General features: G+C 49.6%; 6 protein-coding genes across 6 annotated transcripts; 5 read left to right on the forward strand and 1 right to left on the reverse strand.

The window, feature by feature from the left end:
* Window positions 1-2,286: 2,286 nt before the first annotated feature.
* On the forward strand, window positions 2,287-3,027 carry PFICI_15377 (uncharacterized protein; the record flags this gene model as incomplete). The annotated part of the gene is made up of 2 exons (XM_007843958.1): window positions 2,287-2,747; window positions 2,814-3,027. The coding sequence occupies 2 exons, from the start codon at window positions 2,287-2,289 to the stop codon at window positions 3,025-3,027; spliced, it is 675 nt and encodes a 224-aa protein (XP_007842149.1).
* Window positions 3,028-4,550: 1,523 nt separating this feature from the next.
* Window positions 4,551-5,783, forward strand: PFICI_15378 (Eukaryotic translation initiation factor 3 subunit H; the record flags this gene model as incomplete). The annotated part of the gene is made up of 3 exons (XM_007843959.1): window positions 4,551-4,604; window positions 4,692-5,164; window positions 5,222-5,783. 3 exons carry the CDS (start codon window positions 4,551-4,553, stop codon window positions 5,781-5,783), a joined length of 1,089 nt encoding a protein of 362 aa, XP_007842150.1.
* A 1,453-nt stretch (window positions 5,784-7,236) lies between these two features.
* On the forward strand, window positions 7,237-8,648 carry PFICI_15379 (Adenosylhomocysteinase; the record flags this gene model as incomplete). The annotated part of the gene is made up of 2 exons (XM_007843960.1): window positions 7,237-8,137; window positions 8,200-8,648. 2 exons carry the CDS (start codon window positions 7,237-7,239, stop codon window positions 8,646-8,648), a joined length of 1,350 nt encoding a protein of 449 aa, XP_007842151.1.
* A 1,237-nt stretch (window positions 8,649-9,885) lies between these two features.
* PFICI_15380 (uncharacterized protein) lies at window positions 9,886-11,101 on the forward strand (the record flags this gene model as incomplete). The annotated part of the gene is made up of 3 exons (XM_007843961.1): window positions 9,886-9,926; window positions 10,067-10,700; window positions 10,757-11,101. 3 exons carry the CDS (start codon window positions 9,886-9,888, stop codon window positions 11,099-11,101), a joined length of 1,020 nt encoding a protein of 339 aa, XP_007842152.1.
* A 1,179-nt stretch (window positions 11,102-12,280) lies between these two features.
* Window positions 12,281-14,532, forward strand: PFICI_15381 (uncharacterized protein; the record flags this gene model as incomplete). Its single annotated transcript, XM_007843962.1, has 10 exons — window positions 12,281-12,403; window positions 12,468-12,537; window positions 12,590-12,637; window positions 12,696-12,798; window positions 12,849-13,020; window positions 13,172-13,241; window positions 13,292-13,612; window positions 13,665-13,922; window positions 13,990-14,332; window positions 14,385-14,532. The coding sequence occupies 10 exons, from the start codon at window positions 12,281-12,283 to the stop codon at window positions 14,530-14,532; spliced, it is 1,656 nt and encodes a 551-aa protein (XP_007842153.1).
* Window positions 14,533-15,120: 588 nt separating this feature from the next.
* Window positions 15,121-16,238, reverse strand: PFICI_15382 (uncharacterized protein; the record flags this gene model as incomplete). Its single annotated transcript, XM_007843963.1, has 2 exons — window positions 15,121-16,098; window positions 16,206-16,238. 2 exons carry the CDS (start codon window positions 16,236-16,238, stop codon window positions 15,121-15,123), a joined length of 1,011 nt encoding a protein of 336 aa, XP_007842154.1.
* Between the last annotated feature and the right edge of the window lie 634 nt (window positions 16,239-16,872).

Here is a 16,872-nt window from a genome sequence, read left to right on the forward strand (position 1 = left end):
TTCTGGCTGCGATACGCGGGCAAGCTTGCTTGCCATTTGCAACCACAACTTTTCTTCGCCCTAGACCAGGAGAATGCACGTCCGCGCTTGATGAACGACTAATATACCCCGCCATCCATGCGACGGCATGATGACATGAAGTCACTTTCCCTTGGGAGGTTATAGATGTATGTATGATAAGGATTTCCATGTACGACAATCAAGGTTCTCAGAGAAATGAGGGGCATATTATGAAGAGTCCTACCACGGTGGTAGTAAACACGAGGGTCAAGGGGCATACTTGGACGATCTCATGGCATCCGGTTGAGGAACACCAGTTATAGAGCAGAGTATATTAGTCAATTTTGTACTGGAGGAAACTAGTAGATGCGTGGTAACTCGGAAAACAAAAAATGGCTATAGGATTACCCCACAAAGAGTCGTGGGGGCTCTAATATCTGACCCAAGCGCTTCTTCTTCTATAATATAAAGTCCACATATAAAGTCCACGTTGATCAATCCATTTTGTTCTTTGTATTGATTCCTTTTTTCCTTTTTTCCTTTTTTTTTTTTTTTTTTTTTTTTCTGGGTGAGCAAGTCATCCTTAACAGCTAGTGTCTCAAACTGCCGTGTGAAATCTCGAGAGATCCTTCCTGATCCAAAACCCTTACATCGAGATCAATGAACAAAAGAAAGTGTGTTTTGCTCTCAATACTTAGGATTCTAATACTCGGAGCCTCACTGCATATGGTGGGAAGGAAAATCATGGAAAAATCTGAGAGTCACTAGTATGGCAATTCAAATTGCTATCCTGCAATTGACTGGTCATGGCAAGTGGATATCAGTGGTGGCGAACTTATTTGTCAGTTGTAAGTTTTAACACTCGTTTTTGTAAGTTTTAACACTCGTCTTTCTGTTGAAAACAGACCAATTTAGGATCAATATCACTATCAGTCCCGACTTGAATGAGATCGACAAGTCATTCTTTCCAAGTGAGTAATTTTACTGCTTTATTCTTGTTCACTAATACGTACGCATATCAAGAAGTCTAGACTCAACTGAGTGAAGAAACGGTAATATTTCCGACAATGACAATAACACAATATAGACTCGGGTTCGGTAGGATGTCATGTGCTTGGTTTTGGCTGAACTCACTGTTGACATCTTTTACTCGGCAACCCAGTGTTTTTCTTTTCTTACCTTTTTTTTTTATTGGATAGGGGAAACAAGAATGCAAGTTGGCGTCGCCCCTTGGAGCGCATGCTGGCGAGTCATGGTGTGGACTTCATCTTGATTCAAGGTACGCTTGATGCGCCGAACCAGGATGAAAAAAAAAAAAGACCAACGGGGAAAAATGAATTGGTAGTACCGATTAAACCGATGGGTACCGACTATCACCTCAGACTTTGAACCGCGAACACTTCCGAATGGAGCGGGTATGCAAGACAATGCTTCCTTATCTTTCAAGGGTCGACAAGTTTGTTTACACGACGAACGACGTTGAGTACCACCATAGTTGATGTTCTCCAATTCGTTGCAAGGTCGAGCGCGCTGGCAATCTTGCATATGCTTTGCCTTGCCGCATACACCTATAGGTACTCATTCTCCCGAAAATGTGGACCCGTCACACATCCGACCGTGTAGATCTATCATCTCGAGTTTGCTTAGATTGATGTTTGAAGCATTGTTCATGAAAACGTGTTCAATGGCGACATTGTGCATTATATATCCATGCGTCGGTGGCACCGGGAACATGATCATTGGCAACCTAATGTCGCATTGCATCCTTTCTTCGAGGCGGATGGTATCAAGATTTGACGGGATTGCGCAATCGGGCTAAAATGGGCGGCGGCGCTAGGTAGACGGCAGGTACTAAGACCATTTGTTGTGTTGAATAGGCTGTAAGACAATGAAATCCATGGATCGACCCTGCTTGACTTTGCTTCTCAAAATTTATTCGCTCGCAATATCGGCCGTTGATAGCGACATTGGTGAACTGTACTGCGTGTGTTGGCGGTGAAGAAGCTGCGAAGCCGCTGGGTCGTCATGCGCAAGGGATACATAAAAGACGGTTGCTCCATTGTTGGGCCACCCCGAGTCAGTCTGGCATGAAAGACTACCTTGGAGCTGAGAATATTTCTCTTGCCGTAGCCACGAATCTCAAATACCCTCTTTGGCCATTCCGACCTTGTTTGACCCTCTGTTCCTTTTTGTTTTCCTCTCTCCTAATATTAGTAAAATCCTGGTTTGAGTACAGCCGAAGACGTCGACACTCATTCTCCAAAACACTCTCAACACACAAGCGTCATGGCACTCGTGCGAGGATACCCAGGCCAGACCATTGCTTCCAATGTGTTCTTGGACAAGCAATCGGATATCGTTGTTTCAACCGAGACCGTGGAGAACGACGAACTTGACCATGATGACAAGGACAACTACTTGATCGTCTCGCCATATACTGAAAAGGAGCACCTGCTTGACTTGAGAACTCTGGATAAGGAAAACGCGCTCTTGGCAAAAGCACTTGTCAAATTCAGGAGCCTACGTCCGGACTACGCCACGGCACCCTACACCGAGACGTTCAACTGGGACCAAGTCATGGAGGAATTGACGCGATTGGTCCGTGAGGAAGGCCACGTGTGGAAGGAGACGTCGTTTTATATCGTCGCTTTCCGGTCGCAAATCCCCCCAACAACAGTATACGCAGAGCTGGGTGTCCTGGACAAGGCAGCGCATGCTGAGGCGACAGCCAGTGGTGGGTTTCTCAAGTGAGTAGTCGAGTCATGAAAGCCGGAAGCTATAAAGATACCTACCCACCTACTGACGCATTCCAGGTACTGGTTCGGAACACCTGATCAGGAGGGGAGGAACTTGGCCACATGCGTGTGGCGGTCTCAGCAGGATGCCAGGCAAGGAGGAGTTGGGCCAGCACATCGCAAAGCTGCAGGAGCTGCGCGTCATTTGTACAGCGAATGGCGTATTGACAGACACCGACTTATTATCCGGGACGACCTGGTGAGCTGGCAAATTGTTGACTGGGCCGATTGAGTGAAAGCTGGCCTGGTAGTAGTGGGCAGGCATTTAGCTGTCTGCATACGGCGACAGAACCCATCCTGGCACTCTTGGATGGGCCGCGGGACGAGGGGGAGGGCAGGGTATGCGACCGGTGAAGGGCAAGTCTCCGGAGCAAGCCCTTGTCCCTTAGCCTTGTTCTGCCTCGCTATCCTTCTCATGAATCTGTGTTTAGCAAGGCGTTAACGGTATAGATATCAAAGCAGTAGAGCGGATCCGGATTTGCCGAGCGTGGTACTCAGAGGACGCACAGTAGCTAGAATGAGTAGACCTAGAGAATAAAGCTTATCGTGGATAAATGCACAACGATGCTCTGGATTGCTTTGATAACGCAAACGAACCCATTTGGCCAAGGGTGTGTGTACACATGGGCGTCCCACTGCATATATGCGACGTCCTGCAACCAGTCAATTGCTGGCGATAAACGTCAGACCATCACTGGAATGGTCCTGGGGTCGCAGGGCCAGTCTTTTTCAACTCAGACTGGGAGTCATGTCTGATGGAAATGATGGTGTGCTCAGTGGTGGCATCGCAGCCAAAGGGCAGGAAAGATGCTTCAGTGGACATTGCTCGAACATGAAGAAGGTTTCCAGCCGATCAGGTCACGTTGGACAATGGACAGAAAGGAGTTTGTGTGGTAGTTGTAATTTTTGTGTGGTAGTTGTAATACGGCTGTATAGCACAGCTGAAAAACGACGATGTCAGTGGTGAGAGAAGGGAAGGGAGTTGAATTGCATTGAGGCTCTTTTTCCAATGGCATGTCGTTGGAATTTAACTTGATTTCGGCATATATTTGGCGTGGGGGTTCAAGTGGGATATTCGCCAATGTCAAGCTCGCCATCGTCAAATGGATCCGCGTGGAGGACACCGGGCGTGGGATGACTTTTATAGAGCTAGGTCGAACAATATTATGTCTACAATTGACTACCTGCTACCTGGGAAAGTTCGTGTTGGTCAAGATATATGTATCTTGTGCCAGGTACCTGATGTGGGCAAGTAAGTACTGTTGAAAATCGTGTGCGCTCTTCTTGGGCATTGCAGACCTTCAGTGTTCAGGTGTTGTAACAGGCTACCTACCTCAAGCACTGGTATTTGCAGTCTGCTCTGCCTCACCTTCTGGGTACCATGCGTACATTAGTGCTTCCCATCTCTTCTAGGCGCCATTTAAGCGATTGTGGCCCAAGTAAAGAGTACACCACCTGGGCAGCTGGGTCAGAGCATGTAAAGGTATTGGCCCTTGGGGAGGGGCATTGAGCGCTGGACTGCAAAGGGCTGCAATCGCCTCCAATCATTTTTCGCACCTGGCCCTTCTCGCCGCAATTCTCCGCCCCGCCCACAATTCCGCAATTTCGCAACAAAACCTTCAACAAAGCATACTGCGACCCCGTCTACGCGTCTCCGAAAGATAGAGGCCACGGCTTGAGAGAAGGACCGCGCATTCCGACTTCTCCGTATTCAGGTTCCCCGAAGCATCACCCAAAAGCCGTACCATCGCAATCATGGCCGACGCTTCAAAGGACACGGGAATCACCTCCGTGCAGGTTGAGGCTCTGGTATGTTTACGAGAAGAATATCCCTGCCCCTCATTCGCACATGTCTGTCCGTTGGCCAATATTGATGTGTTCTGGACATCCTTCTAGGTGGTGATGAAGATTGTCAGACATGCCACCAGCACGTTTCCTTCTGTCGCGACCGGTGCCATCGTAGGCTTGGACCAAGGCGGACTCCTCAGCATCACCAACACGTTCCCATTCCCTACTGCCGACGTCGCCCACGCCGACGGCGGTTCCCACCAGAATGACGCATCGTCGCTGGCCGCTGCTGCTCCTCGGGCCAAGTCGAACCTGGTCTATCAGACAGAAATGATCCGACACCTCAAGGAAGTCAACGTGGACGCCAACGGCGTCGGCTTCTACACGAGCGCCACCATGGGCAACTTTGTCAACCGCAACTTCATCGAAAACCAATTTCACTACCAGAAGGAGAACGAGAAGAACGTTGCTCTGGTCCACGATGTCAGCCGCAGCTCACAAGGCGCCTTCAACCTGCGTGCATTCAAGCTGTCATCAACCTTCATGGCCGCTCTCAAGGAGGACAAGTTCACAACCGAAAGGTCATTATCGCCGCATTCCCGACTTTTTGTCTCATCTGGCTAACATTTTGCACATAGTCTTCAAAAGTCTAAACTCAACTTCAAGGACATTCTCGTCGAACTCCCCGTCACCGTTCACAACACACACCTGCTGGCCTCATATATACACCAGCTTCCCGGTCTTCCCGCCAAGGCCGAGGCTGACCTGCCCACATCCGTGTCCGACATTGAGAAGGCCGAGGTCAAGCTGCCCCTTTACCCCTCGGTCGACACTCTGGATCTCTCCATAGACCCCTTTCTCGAGAAGTCGTGTGATCTCTTGCTCGACAGCATAGAGTCGCACTACACCGAACTCAACAACCACCAATACTACCAGCGTCAACTGGCGCGCGAGCAGACCAAGATTACCGCCTGGCAAACAAAGCGCAAGGCGGAGAACGCAGCCCGTGCTGCAGCAAAACAAGAGCCTCTCCCGGAGGATGAGTGGCAGAGACTTTTCAAGCTGCCCCAAGAGCCCAGCAGACTCGAGGGTATGCTGAACGCTAAGCAGGTGGAGCAATACAGCAAGCAGATTGATGGATTCACTGCCAATGTCAGTGCCAAGATGTTTGCAGTCCGAGGAAACCTGATGCCCGAGTAACGGGAGGGTTGCGGATGTCTTAACGATTAGCAGCAGGAAAGCTTCGAATTTAACGAAGAGAAAGCAAAAGAAAGTGGTCTGCATCTGGCCTGGCGTTTGGGGTTTTCGGTTGTGATAGGCTTGTTCATGGGTGCAAGTCCATCATGACTTGATTTGAGCTTGGTATCTAGTGTATAGTCGTAGACTCATGAAGACTTTGCGAGCCAAGGCTCGAAGCAAGTCATAAGAACGTACTCATCACCGTAACTATTCCTTGCGTGCCACCAGCTTGAAGACTGCATGTACCGAAAATTGATTCACATTGGATTGAATCCTTTCACGCCATTCTCAGATTGAGACATGGTATCAGCCGGGAGAGAACTCAATTAACATCTTGAAGCGCACATTTGCTCGCTCAGACTCGTAAATATCGGAGGGTTGCGCTGACCGTGGAAATGAAGTCTCAGGTTTTATCAGCCATGCAGTCAGCCAGCGTAGCAATGGGGGATATGCACTGCTGACCAACGAAAGACGGAGCCAACCACCAAAGCCCAGGAGGATCTGAAATTATGTTTTCTTTCTTTCTTGTTCACAGATTATTATACTTCTAGTCAAGCAGTCACTCGTTTATCTAAACGATAGAAATTATGAATATTTCTTCAACTAAACATGGGTCTTAAGCAACCAAGTGTCTGTTAATGGCAAGTACCTAGACAAGTCATGTACGTGGTGTCGCACAATGCCAAGTCTCTTTCGAATACCAGTCTCACTGCCGAAGTCTCTGTGGTGGGGTAGGTATTGATGTGTGCGTATTCCTACAGGCCACAAGGTAGGAAAGAGGGGGTTGGATGGGGACTCGAGTGCTCGGAGGTGGGATGTCTAGCTTATCGATAGCGAGCGGTGGACGCCGAGATGGAATTTGCCAATTTGTTTCTGACCCACCATTCTCAGCCACTCACATCTCTGACCTGCTGCTCGTTGTCCAGGCTCGGGCGGCGGGACGGGGTCCTGTCAGATCTTTGAGCCTTTTGGCGCTGGACGCCGAAAAAGATTGGCATGTCTCGAATCCCAATGGGGAGGGGCGCCGCCTGAATGCGAGGGGTAAAAAATTGAATTATTGCCTTCAGGGTCCTTTTCTACTTGACCGTCTCACCCTTCCCTCTTCTTACCTCCAACTTCCACCCAATTCACTTTTTCTTTCTTCTTTTCTTCTTTTTCAGCTTGCTCCAAGAAGGACAGACTGAAACTGTACGTTGTTGTCTCCTCTCAGCCTTTGAGAAACCTCTTCTCAATCATTAACGAGTACCTACTGACCTTTTCTCTCAGAAATCTCTCCCGGGTCCTACACATTACACACCCCGCATTTTTACATTTTTTGACCGCCTCGACAGCTCAGTCAGTAAGCACAGAACACCTTTTTGCTGAACAAATCCCATTGCAGTGACAGTATCGACTAACAGTCTATCAGACAGTCATGTCTGCTCCCGCCAACAAGTTCAAGGTCGCTGACCTTTCCCTCGCTGCTTTCGGCCGCAAGGAGATCGAGCTTGCCGAGAATGAGATGCCCGGTCTGATGGCCATTCGCGAGAAGTACGCGGCTGACCAGCCTCTTGCCGGTGCCCGTATCGCCGGTTGCTTGCACATGACCATCCAGACCGCCGTCCTCATTGAGACTCTGACTGCCCTCGGTGCCGAGGTCACTTGGTCTTCCTGCAACATCTTCTCCACCCAGGACCACGCCGCCGCCGCCATTGCCGCCGCTGGTGTCCCTGTCTTCGCCTGGAAGGGTGAGACTGAGGAGGAGTACAACTGGTGCCTGGAGCAGCAGCTCGTTGCTTTCAAGGATGGCAAGAAGCTCAACCTCATCCTCGACGACGGTGGTGACCTGACTCACCTCGTTCACGACAAGTACCCCGAGCAGCTCAAGGATTGCTACGGTGTCTCTGAGGAGACCACCACTGGTGTCCACCACCTGTACCGCATGCTCAAGAACTCCAAGCTTCTCGTTCCTGCCATCAACGTCAACGACAGTGTTACCAAGAGCAAGTTCGACAACCTGTACGGTTGCCGTGAGTCCCTTGTTGACGGTATCAAGCGTGCCACCGATGTTATGATTGCTGGCAAGATTGCTGTCGTTGCTGGTTTCGGTGATGTCGGCAAGGGCTGCGCCATGGCCCTCCACGGCATGGGTGCCCGCGTCATCGTCACTGAGGTCGACCCCATCAACGCCCTCCAGGCCGCCATGGCTGGTTACCAGGTCACCACCATGGAGAAGGCTGCTTCTCTCGGTCAGATTTTCGTCACCACCACTGGCTGCACTGACATCATTGTCGGCGAGCACTTCTCTGCCATGCCCAACGACGCCATTGTTTGCAGTAAGTCATTTCATCTCAAGAATCAGGTACCATGAGACATTCATACTGACTTTTGTTCCCAGACATTGGTCACTTTGACTGTGAGATCGACGTTGCTTGGTTGAAGAAGAACGCTTCCAGCGTCCAGAACATCAAGCCTCAGGTTGACCGCTTCTTGATGCCCAGCGGCCGTCACATCATCCTCTTGGCTGAGGGTCGTCTGGTCAACTTGGGTTGTGCCACTGGTCACTCCTCCTTTGTCATGTCCTGCTCCTTTGCCAACCAGGTTCTTGCCCAGATCATGCTTTTCAAGGCTGAGGACAAGGCTTTCGGTGAGAAGCACGTCGCTTTCGCTAAGGCTGGCAAGCTCGACGTTGGTGTCTACGTCCTCCCCAAGGTCCTCGACGAGGAGGTCGCCCGCCTTCACCTGGCTCACTGCAACGTTGAGCTCAGCACTCTCAGCTCCAAGCAGAGCGAGTACCTTGGTCTCGCTGTTGAGGGTCCCTTCAAGGCTGACCACTACCGATACTAATTCTGCCGCATATCGGCTATTTTGAGTCTGCCCTCAATGAGGTGGACTGATCCAACTTCATGACCTGCAGTCTTCTGTCGTCTATTACAGGGTGTCAGTCGACTATGTTTCAACATCGCATAATGTCCACGGCATCACCGGGACCTAGGACAGGGTAGGGGTTACAAGGGGAATCAAAACAAAAAAAGAAGGGCACGATGCTGGGTCACGATTTTCAACAAAACGGCGTTGGCATAACTTGACATGTTGCATGATGATTCCCCCACGGCGTTCATTTTCTATTTGGTAGCGAAAGATCTGATGATAAGAGTCTGGTCAACCAGGCCGCAGCTTCATTTGAATGCTGAGTTGGCACTACAGCCATGACCCGTCAACCGGGCCAAGAGATAGACAATAGAAAACCATCTGTTGCATTTGCCTGATGAACTTGGGTGTTACCAAACAATTGAGGAATGTTCTTGACGTGATATTTGTGGTAGGAGGGCTCGTGTACAAAGACAACTTGATATTTATAAATAGGTACCCAACATTCAGCATTTGCTCACATGTTATGTCACATTCTGTGTCAATGATTGCGAACCACATGTACTGCTGCTCAACGCCAGAAGCTCTTTGCATCCTTGGCCATCAGAGGGAGGGCTTATTTGGACCTCTAGTATTGCCCATGGTACTGGGAATGTGTCGTTGATGCTCTTCCAACAGAATCTTGTTGGATTGCAAGCGATGTTTCGGTTTCTTCGTCCGAGCTTTGTCCGAAGATTCTCATCTGACTGCTCCCTCCAATAGGATTGAGGTTTCGATCGTCCGCACCTGTAAAGTACAATGTCCCCCCGCATTTAGGCCGCTCCCGCGAAGCTATACACCGTCCCGCATCGGCACCCGTAGCGATAACGGCTCCTGCTACTCCGATATCAACCAAATACCCGACACAAACCTGGGAGCTGCGGCATATTCCAAAGTACCTACTGATTGAGACTCTGCATCAGTCTTCCAATTGCAACCATCTTGTTCACTGGTCTGTACTCACAACAAGAGCCAAAAATCAAACACCCTGGCCTTTACAGCCCCCTTGGCTTTTACCCGTAAATTGTAATGACCTTGTTTTGGAGACAGTAGGCATTTCGGATCTATCCACGCTGCGCGCAGCTCGACTATACAAACGACGTGGTTCACCCGCTTTTGCCCTCCCCACGTACGACACTTCTCCCATCTGTGTTTTGTGACACGACAGACCACAATGAGCAGACCCAAGGTGTTGTTGCTGGGCATCGTTGAGCAGTCAGTATAGCATTCACTCAATGATCTCCATAAGAAAGCCGGCTTTAATGATACAGGCTTCCTGCCCGTTATACTCTATCTCCTCTCCATCTTGCTTTCCACCCAAGCCAGCACGTTCGAAGCGCTGACTTGGACCGCAGTGCCCACGAGACTTGGGCATCGCTCAGCAGCATTGCCGACATTGTGACGGCCAAATCCACCAATCGTGCCGACTTCATTGGGGAGTGTAACTCTGGAGCACTCGACGGGGTGGTTGTGGCTTATCGAACCTTTGACTCCAGCTCGATCACAGGCCCTGTGGACGCAAAGCTGGTGCCGCACCTGCCGTCGTCCTTGCGCTTCATCTGTCACAACGGTGCGGGCTATGACAGCATTGATGTCACTGCATGCACTGAACGAGGAATTCATGTGTCCAACGCACCCACCGCAGTTGACGACTCCACGGCTGACACAGGCATATGGCTCATGCTCGGTGCGCTACGGAATTTCAATGCCTCGCTTCTCAATCTCCGTAGGGGCGAGTGGCGTGGCGGCAAGACGACGTTGGTACCGCCACTGGGACACGACCCTCAGGGAAAGACGCTTGGAATCCTAGGTATGGGCGGCATTGGGCGCAACATGGCCATCAAGGCTCGCGCATTCGACATGCGCATCCTTTATCATAACCGCACTCGCTTGGATCCGGCACTCGAACAGGAACTCGAAGTAGAGTACAGAAGCTTTCAAGACTTGTTGCAAGAGAGCGACGTCTTGAGTCTCAATCTGCCCTTGAACGTACGTAAACTCCTCCATCTCTGTTCCAAGCAAAGGATACTCATACAATGTTTCAGCCGGCGACACGACACATTATTTCCACGGCACAATTCGGATTAATGAAGCCGGGTGTTGTGATTGTGAACACCGCTCGCGGTGCCGTCATAGACGAGGCGGCTCTCGTGGCTGCTCTCGACTCCGGCCATGTAGCGTCGGCTGGCCTGGACGTTTTCGAAAACGAACCGGAGATCCATCCTGGACTTCTTGCTAACGAGAAGGTTCTGATCGTCCCACACATGGGAACTTATTCCATCGAGACGCAGACCAAAATGGAAGAGTGGACCATTTCTAATGTCCGCATGTCGTTGCAAGAGGGTAAACTACGCAGTATCGTACCAGAGCAAAGACATTTGCAACATTAGTCTTTCCGCTGTTCACGAGAGGGCAATGTCGTAGGAGCCGATAGAAGCCGGAGACGGGGACGGAGCTCGTAGCCTGTTTCCTACTCCCAGTTAGTGCGACTGAGACCGTCTGTCATGACATAGTCGCTATTTTCTTCCATTACACCAAAGTTCCATTTTCTCCCTCTCTTAAAAGCTGAAGCCCTATTTCCATTGTATCGTGTCTGTCTAGAGCGTCCTGGCCACACACAAACCGGTTGGCCTGGGTATTGCCGCATATTTTCACGTGATGACACACTCTGACAGATACTTTAAAACTTTTACCTACTTGATTAACCGTGCTCCTCAAGCACAGCCGGGATATTGTTTGTGTTTAGCAGTTTTACTTGCACGTGTCTTTCTTTCGGCAGCCTTGAGGTGGTCCTCCAGGGAGGTAGAAGGTGGTCATTTGTACTCTAAGATTGTACAGACGGTACCAGATCTTGATATTACAGATTCAAGTAGAGATGAGACTCAAGGTCGACGAATTCGGACCACCAAGCTTAGCGGACCGTGTGTACGGGCCGTTTCACCCGGCTATGTGCCTTTCAGTCCATGTGCTGATAAAGAAGTGTTCCTTGTTTCTTGATGCAAATACTGTTAGGCTCACTACTGACGGCAGTCATCTGATATTAGCAATGCCTATTTTAGAAAAGCTGGGCAGAGCTTTTGTGCATTGGCCTCGCTTATGCCACCCACGAAAACCTCGTACTAGGACGCTTGCAAGCTGCACGAGCGAGCCACGGGCCTGGAATAGGAGAGTCGTGGGCTGGAAGGAGTGACTAGTATGCAAAGCGCCTGGATTGCAACAAAGCCCAGTGGTGGAATCGTGATACTTGTATGCTTGTCCACCAATAGAATACAAAAATAAGTGAGAGTGCCTGGTCAAATTAGCGAGGAGAGCGGGGAGATCTGGGGATGATCTGGGGTTGGGACAGTCTAGACTGAGTTTGGGGGGTTGGAGTTGCATTATCCGTACCACTATCTGGGACTGGTGCCACGATCAAACCCTGAAGGTCTCCTTGGGGTAGTTGGGGTACAGCAAATGGATCCCAAGAATCCTATGATACGACTACCAGGGTACTCATATATGACTTTGGATCCATCCTGCTGGATCACCTTTAACACTTTTACCCCCTATCGAAATAGCCAAACGATAGAATGGCAGACGAAAAACCCCAAGTTGTTGAAGGCGTTATAGGAGAACAGCATCACATAGCTGTTGATACTGGTACTGGCAAGACAGCCCAGCGTGAAGGAGCCCAAGCGAAAGAGGTTCACAATGTGAGTTGAGCCTCCACAAGTTTCTCATCGTCAGAAGTGGAGGGTTGACCAGACGAGATAACAGGCCGAGCTGTATGCAGCAATTCAAGAGACCAAAATCTCAAAAACAAGCAAGGAGTCCCTTCACCTGTTCTGTATGTGGACCCAAGTGATACATATATTTCGTCACACGCTCATTTATAACAGTTTCCGTTTTTGTTGCATTTTGCTGTGCCTGTGCCAACGGGTATGATGGTGAGTACCTATTTACGGATGGGCAATAGTTTCCACCAACTGACTTTGGCAATCATAGGGTCCCTTATGACGGCTATCATTGCTATGGAGCATTTCCAAAACACCTTCCATACCAAGGCCGTTGGATCACAAATTGCTGTCATGTACTCGCTGTATACAGTGTAAGCGCCAAACGTGAATCTTGCTTGGGGACAAATCTAACACTTGGTAGAGGGTCTATGGTAGCTGCGCCATTTGCAGCAATTCTTTCGGACCGGTTCGGTCGGCGCCGTGCAATGTTTTGTGGTGCCATTGTCATTATTGTTGGCGCCGTGATCGTAGCAACCTCGTCCACTGTCGCGCAATTTGTTGTTGGAAGATTTGTGCTGGGTATGGGCATCCAGGTCAGTGGCCGCTCTTGTTTGTCCTTCATCGGTGTCGCTGGGGCTTGGATTTGGACTTGGACATACCTTTGCCTAATTCCAGCCATTTGGCATTTTATACCCAGCTTACTACTGTACGACGAGACTGACTGACAATTCTTTCGTTGGCTAGGTCATGACAGTTGCTGCTCCCGCCTACGCCGTCGAAATATCGCCGCCGCATTGGCGCGGCAGATGCACCGGTATGTTTCTTGACGGAGGTACCTCGTTGTGTAGCTTCTGACGAGGACAGGGTTCTACAATACTGGCTGGTTCGGTGGCTCAATCCCTGCAGCTGCCATCACGTTCGGATGCAATTCTATCGGCAACAACTATCAATGGAGAATCCCGCTGATTCTCCAAGGGTTTGCTTGTGTCGTCGTCATAGCGGCCGTCCGCTTTATTCCAGAGTCCCCGCGCTGGCTCATGGCAAATGGAAAAGAGGAACAGGCCCGCGATTTTCTGATCAAGTACCACGGTAGTGGTAACCCGAACTCCCGCTTGGTGCTCCTCGAGTTAGAAGAGATGAAGGAGGGCATCAGACAAGACGGTATCGACAAGACAAATTTCGATTGTAAGTAGCTGAAAGTCAAGGGCAGTTTGTTTCCAAGGTCTAACCTCTCTAGATCGCCCTCTATTCTTGTCGCACAGTGGCCGGTGGCGGATGGCGCAGGTGCTGATGATTTCTATCTTTGGCCAATTCTCTGGAAATGGCCTCGGATACTTTAACACTGTCATCTTTGCACAACTCGGCGTCACCACTTCTTCTGGTCAATTGGGCTACAACCTGCTCAATTCGGTCCTTTCGGCGATTGGTGCATTGAGTGCAGTGGCCTTGACAGACCGAATGCCACGACGCAAAGTTTTGGTCATTGGAACATTTGGTGTGTGCACTTGTTCCTTGCTCCTTTGATGTATACCCCAAGTTCCTGCTGACAGTTGGGTATCTAGTTTGTGCCGTCATGCTTGCCATCAACTCTGGACTGTCGGCCGCTATCAATGAACAAGGAGAAAATATCATCACGTCATATGCTCAAGGTGGCTTGGCTGCGTATTTCTTGTTCAACATTATCTTTTCATTCACATACACTCCTCTGCAAGCCGTCGTGGTTACGGAAGCCCTCGAAACAACGATTCGAGCCAAAGGCCTTGCTGCCTCTGGTGTTATTGTCAGTGCCATGGGGTTCATCAACCAATTCGCCGGGCCCATCGCGCTGCAAAACATTGGTTACCGCTACATCTTTGTGTTTGTCGGCTGGGATGTGATTGAGTCCATTATATGGTACTTCTTTGGGTAAGTGTTATACCATAATGGACAGCACGAATCAATGCTAACTCGCATAAAGTGTCGAAGCTCAAGGCAGAACCTTGGAAGAGCTTGCATGGGTATATGATCAGCCGAATCCTGTCAAAGCATCTCTCAAGCTTGACAAAGTCATTGTCCAAGCCGACGGAAAGGTTACAGAGAAAATAGTTGATGCAGCCAACCTGTAACACAGCTTAAAGGGGACTAATCAGGTGCAGCAATGGGGGAGATGACCGAGAGATGCCCTCATTTCAATTTCAATGTCTTTACTTTTAATATGATTGGTATTTGATCTTTTGACCTAGTGGTTTAGTAGCGAGATGAGCCCCATGATATGATATAAATAAAAGCCCATGGGTTGAGTCAAGCAAAAAATCAAATATTGGCAAACACTCTGCGGCGAAGGGGAGTTGAACCCCTGTCCTAGGCATGGGAAGCCCAGATGCTGACCGTTACACCATCGCCGCGAATTGTTGTTGATAGATGCAAGGCTGTATTGGGATGTAGATGGTGCAGGTTGATGTGGAAATTAGCATGCGTGTCGGTGGGAGGAGATGTTGAGAAAGTTGAGGAAGGAAGGCGGCATAATGGGCATCATGGGGAAGGGGTAGCAAACATTCGAGGTTCCTGTAATGCGTTTACCAGAGATGGTGACACTCTATTACCAAACGTTTATGCAGCGGAGTTTGAATTTGAAAATGACGAGAAATTATACAAAGTATGATATTTAAAAATAATAACTTCTCTTGGGATTTCTATATCTAAGTATACGATTCTTAGGGGAAATTGTCATTGGGAGATTCCTTTCCTCGGGTCAGCCAGACCTTGGAGACCTCATACATGCCCAAATAGAGACCACTGCCCACAGCGGTCCATACAGCACGCAGTACTGCTCCTCTGAACAATCCCGGGATCCCTCGTTCTCTGACCACCTGCCTTGCTACCGATAAGCCGCCCTTATTTTGATTTTGAGACACGTTATCTGACAATTGTTTGTCGCGCGTCTCTCGAATCTGCTGTTCGGAACCCTGCGAATCTCCTGCCATTAACATCATCCGCGTTTTCACCACATCCATTGGCGTGGTGATGACAGCAGCAAAACTACCTGCCAAGCCCGCACTGGTACCAGTCACCACGCCTGTCTCAAACAGGCTCTGTTCCTCGCCGTTTGCACGTTTCGACCTGTCACCGTTGGGACCACCTGACCTTTGTGCCCAGATCTCGCTGCGAGCATATTCAAAGATGGGGAACTGGATGGCAGTAAAAGGCAGGTTCCTCGCCACCATAGCCGTGTAGCCGCTAAGTAAACGCCGCGATGCACCCTGACCTCGCAAGTGCTTGAGAGCTTCCAAACTAGTCGAGCGTGTATCCCCGCCTTTGCTACTAGAAAGCATCTGTGCGTTTTGTTTGATGACCTCGGCGGGCGTGAGCACGATGCAGCTTGCCATCTCAGCCACGGCAGAAGCGGCCGAATGCACTACAGGCTGCGGCAATCCCATGCTCGACCCATGACGTCCAAAGAAGGTCTTGGCGGCTTCGTAGACGGAAAAGAATGTCCCTGCGGCAGGAAGAGTGGCTACAACGACTATGCCAATGCCCTGGTACAAACCACGAAAGAGCTGAGACGATGGAAGCTTTGTCTTGGTTGCAGGGTCTGCAAAGGTGCGAAGGAAATCTTGTGACTGCTTCCGTGTTTTCAAAGTATCTAGCGGATAGATAAGCAGGTCTACTGTGAACGCTGCCGCTGCGCCAGCCTATCAGGATACATGTCAGAAATCAGGATATGACTTGATGTGTGGAATGGTGAGCTTGCTACCAGAACTATTCACCAGCTGGGTAGGAATGTAGAGACCAGACTTACAAGCAGAACATCTCTGTTGGAGCCACTGCTCATAGCGGTGACGTTTGAGCACACGGCAAGACTGATGTTTGGACCGTCCGATTAGTATGTATGTAACCAACGTAGAGATATCAAATTTCAGCCTGCAGGGCGCAGAGTAGTGTATTGAGTGAATGGGTGCATCATATTATCACTAGCTAATCCGTTCGGTTATTAGTGCGCAGCCAGATAAATGACGACATAGGCTTTTATGTGCCTTGTGTACGGTTGCTGGGTGGTCCTATCAGATAGCGAGCTGTGCCCGAGGTTTATTGGATAGTGGATCGCCACGGTATTGCTTTCAGCAGATGCCATAGATCATGGGTCAAAAATCACTGCAGAGAATTTTATGATTCATAAGTACTCAAATGACAAAATCATGGAATTCAGGTGCCTGTATTGCCATCTTTCGCTCAAGGCTCAATGCAGTTCTGAATTGACACATTTCAAACCAATTTCTTGAGCGATTGGAGAGGTAGCTCATCTCGGCAAAATTCATGAGGCAACTTTATACGCTGCAACACTACTGGCCATTCATGGCAAAAAGACTTTAAACGTTTGTGGAAACCTATGAATTCGAGAGAACCTTCAAGCCTTGGATTCCTGACACGAATTAAGGATATCAATGAGCCAAACCAGTGAGCTTGGC

The sequence above is a fragment of the Pestalotiopsis fici genome (genome assembly GCF_000516985.1).
Source record: "Pestalotiopsis fici W106-1 unplaced genomic scaffold PFICI_Scf_17, whole genome shotgun sequence".
Taxonomy (NCBI): domain Eukaryota; kingdom Fungi; phylum Ascomycota; class Sordariomycetes; order Amphisphaeriales; family Sporocadaceae; genus Pestalotiopsis; species Pestalotiopsis fici.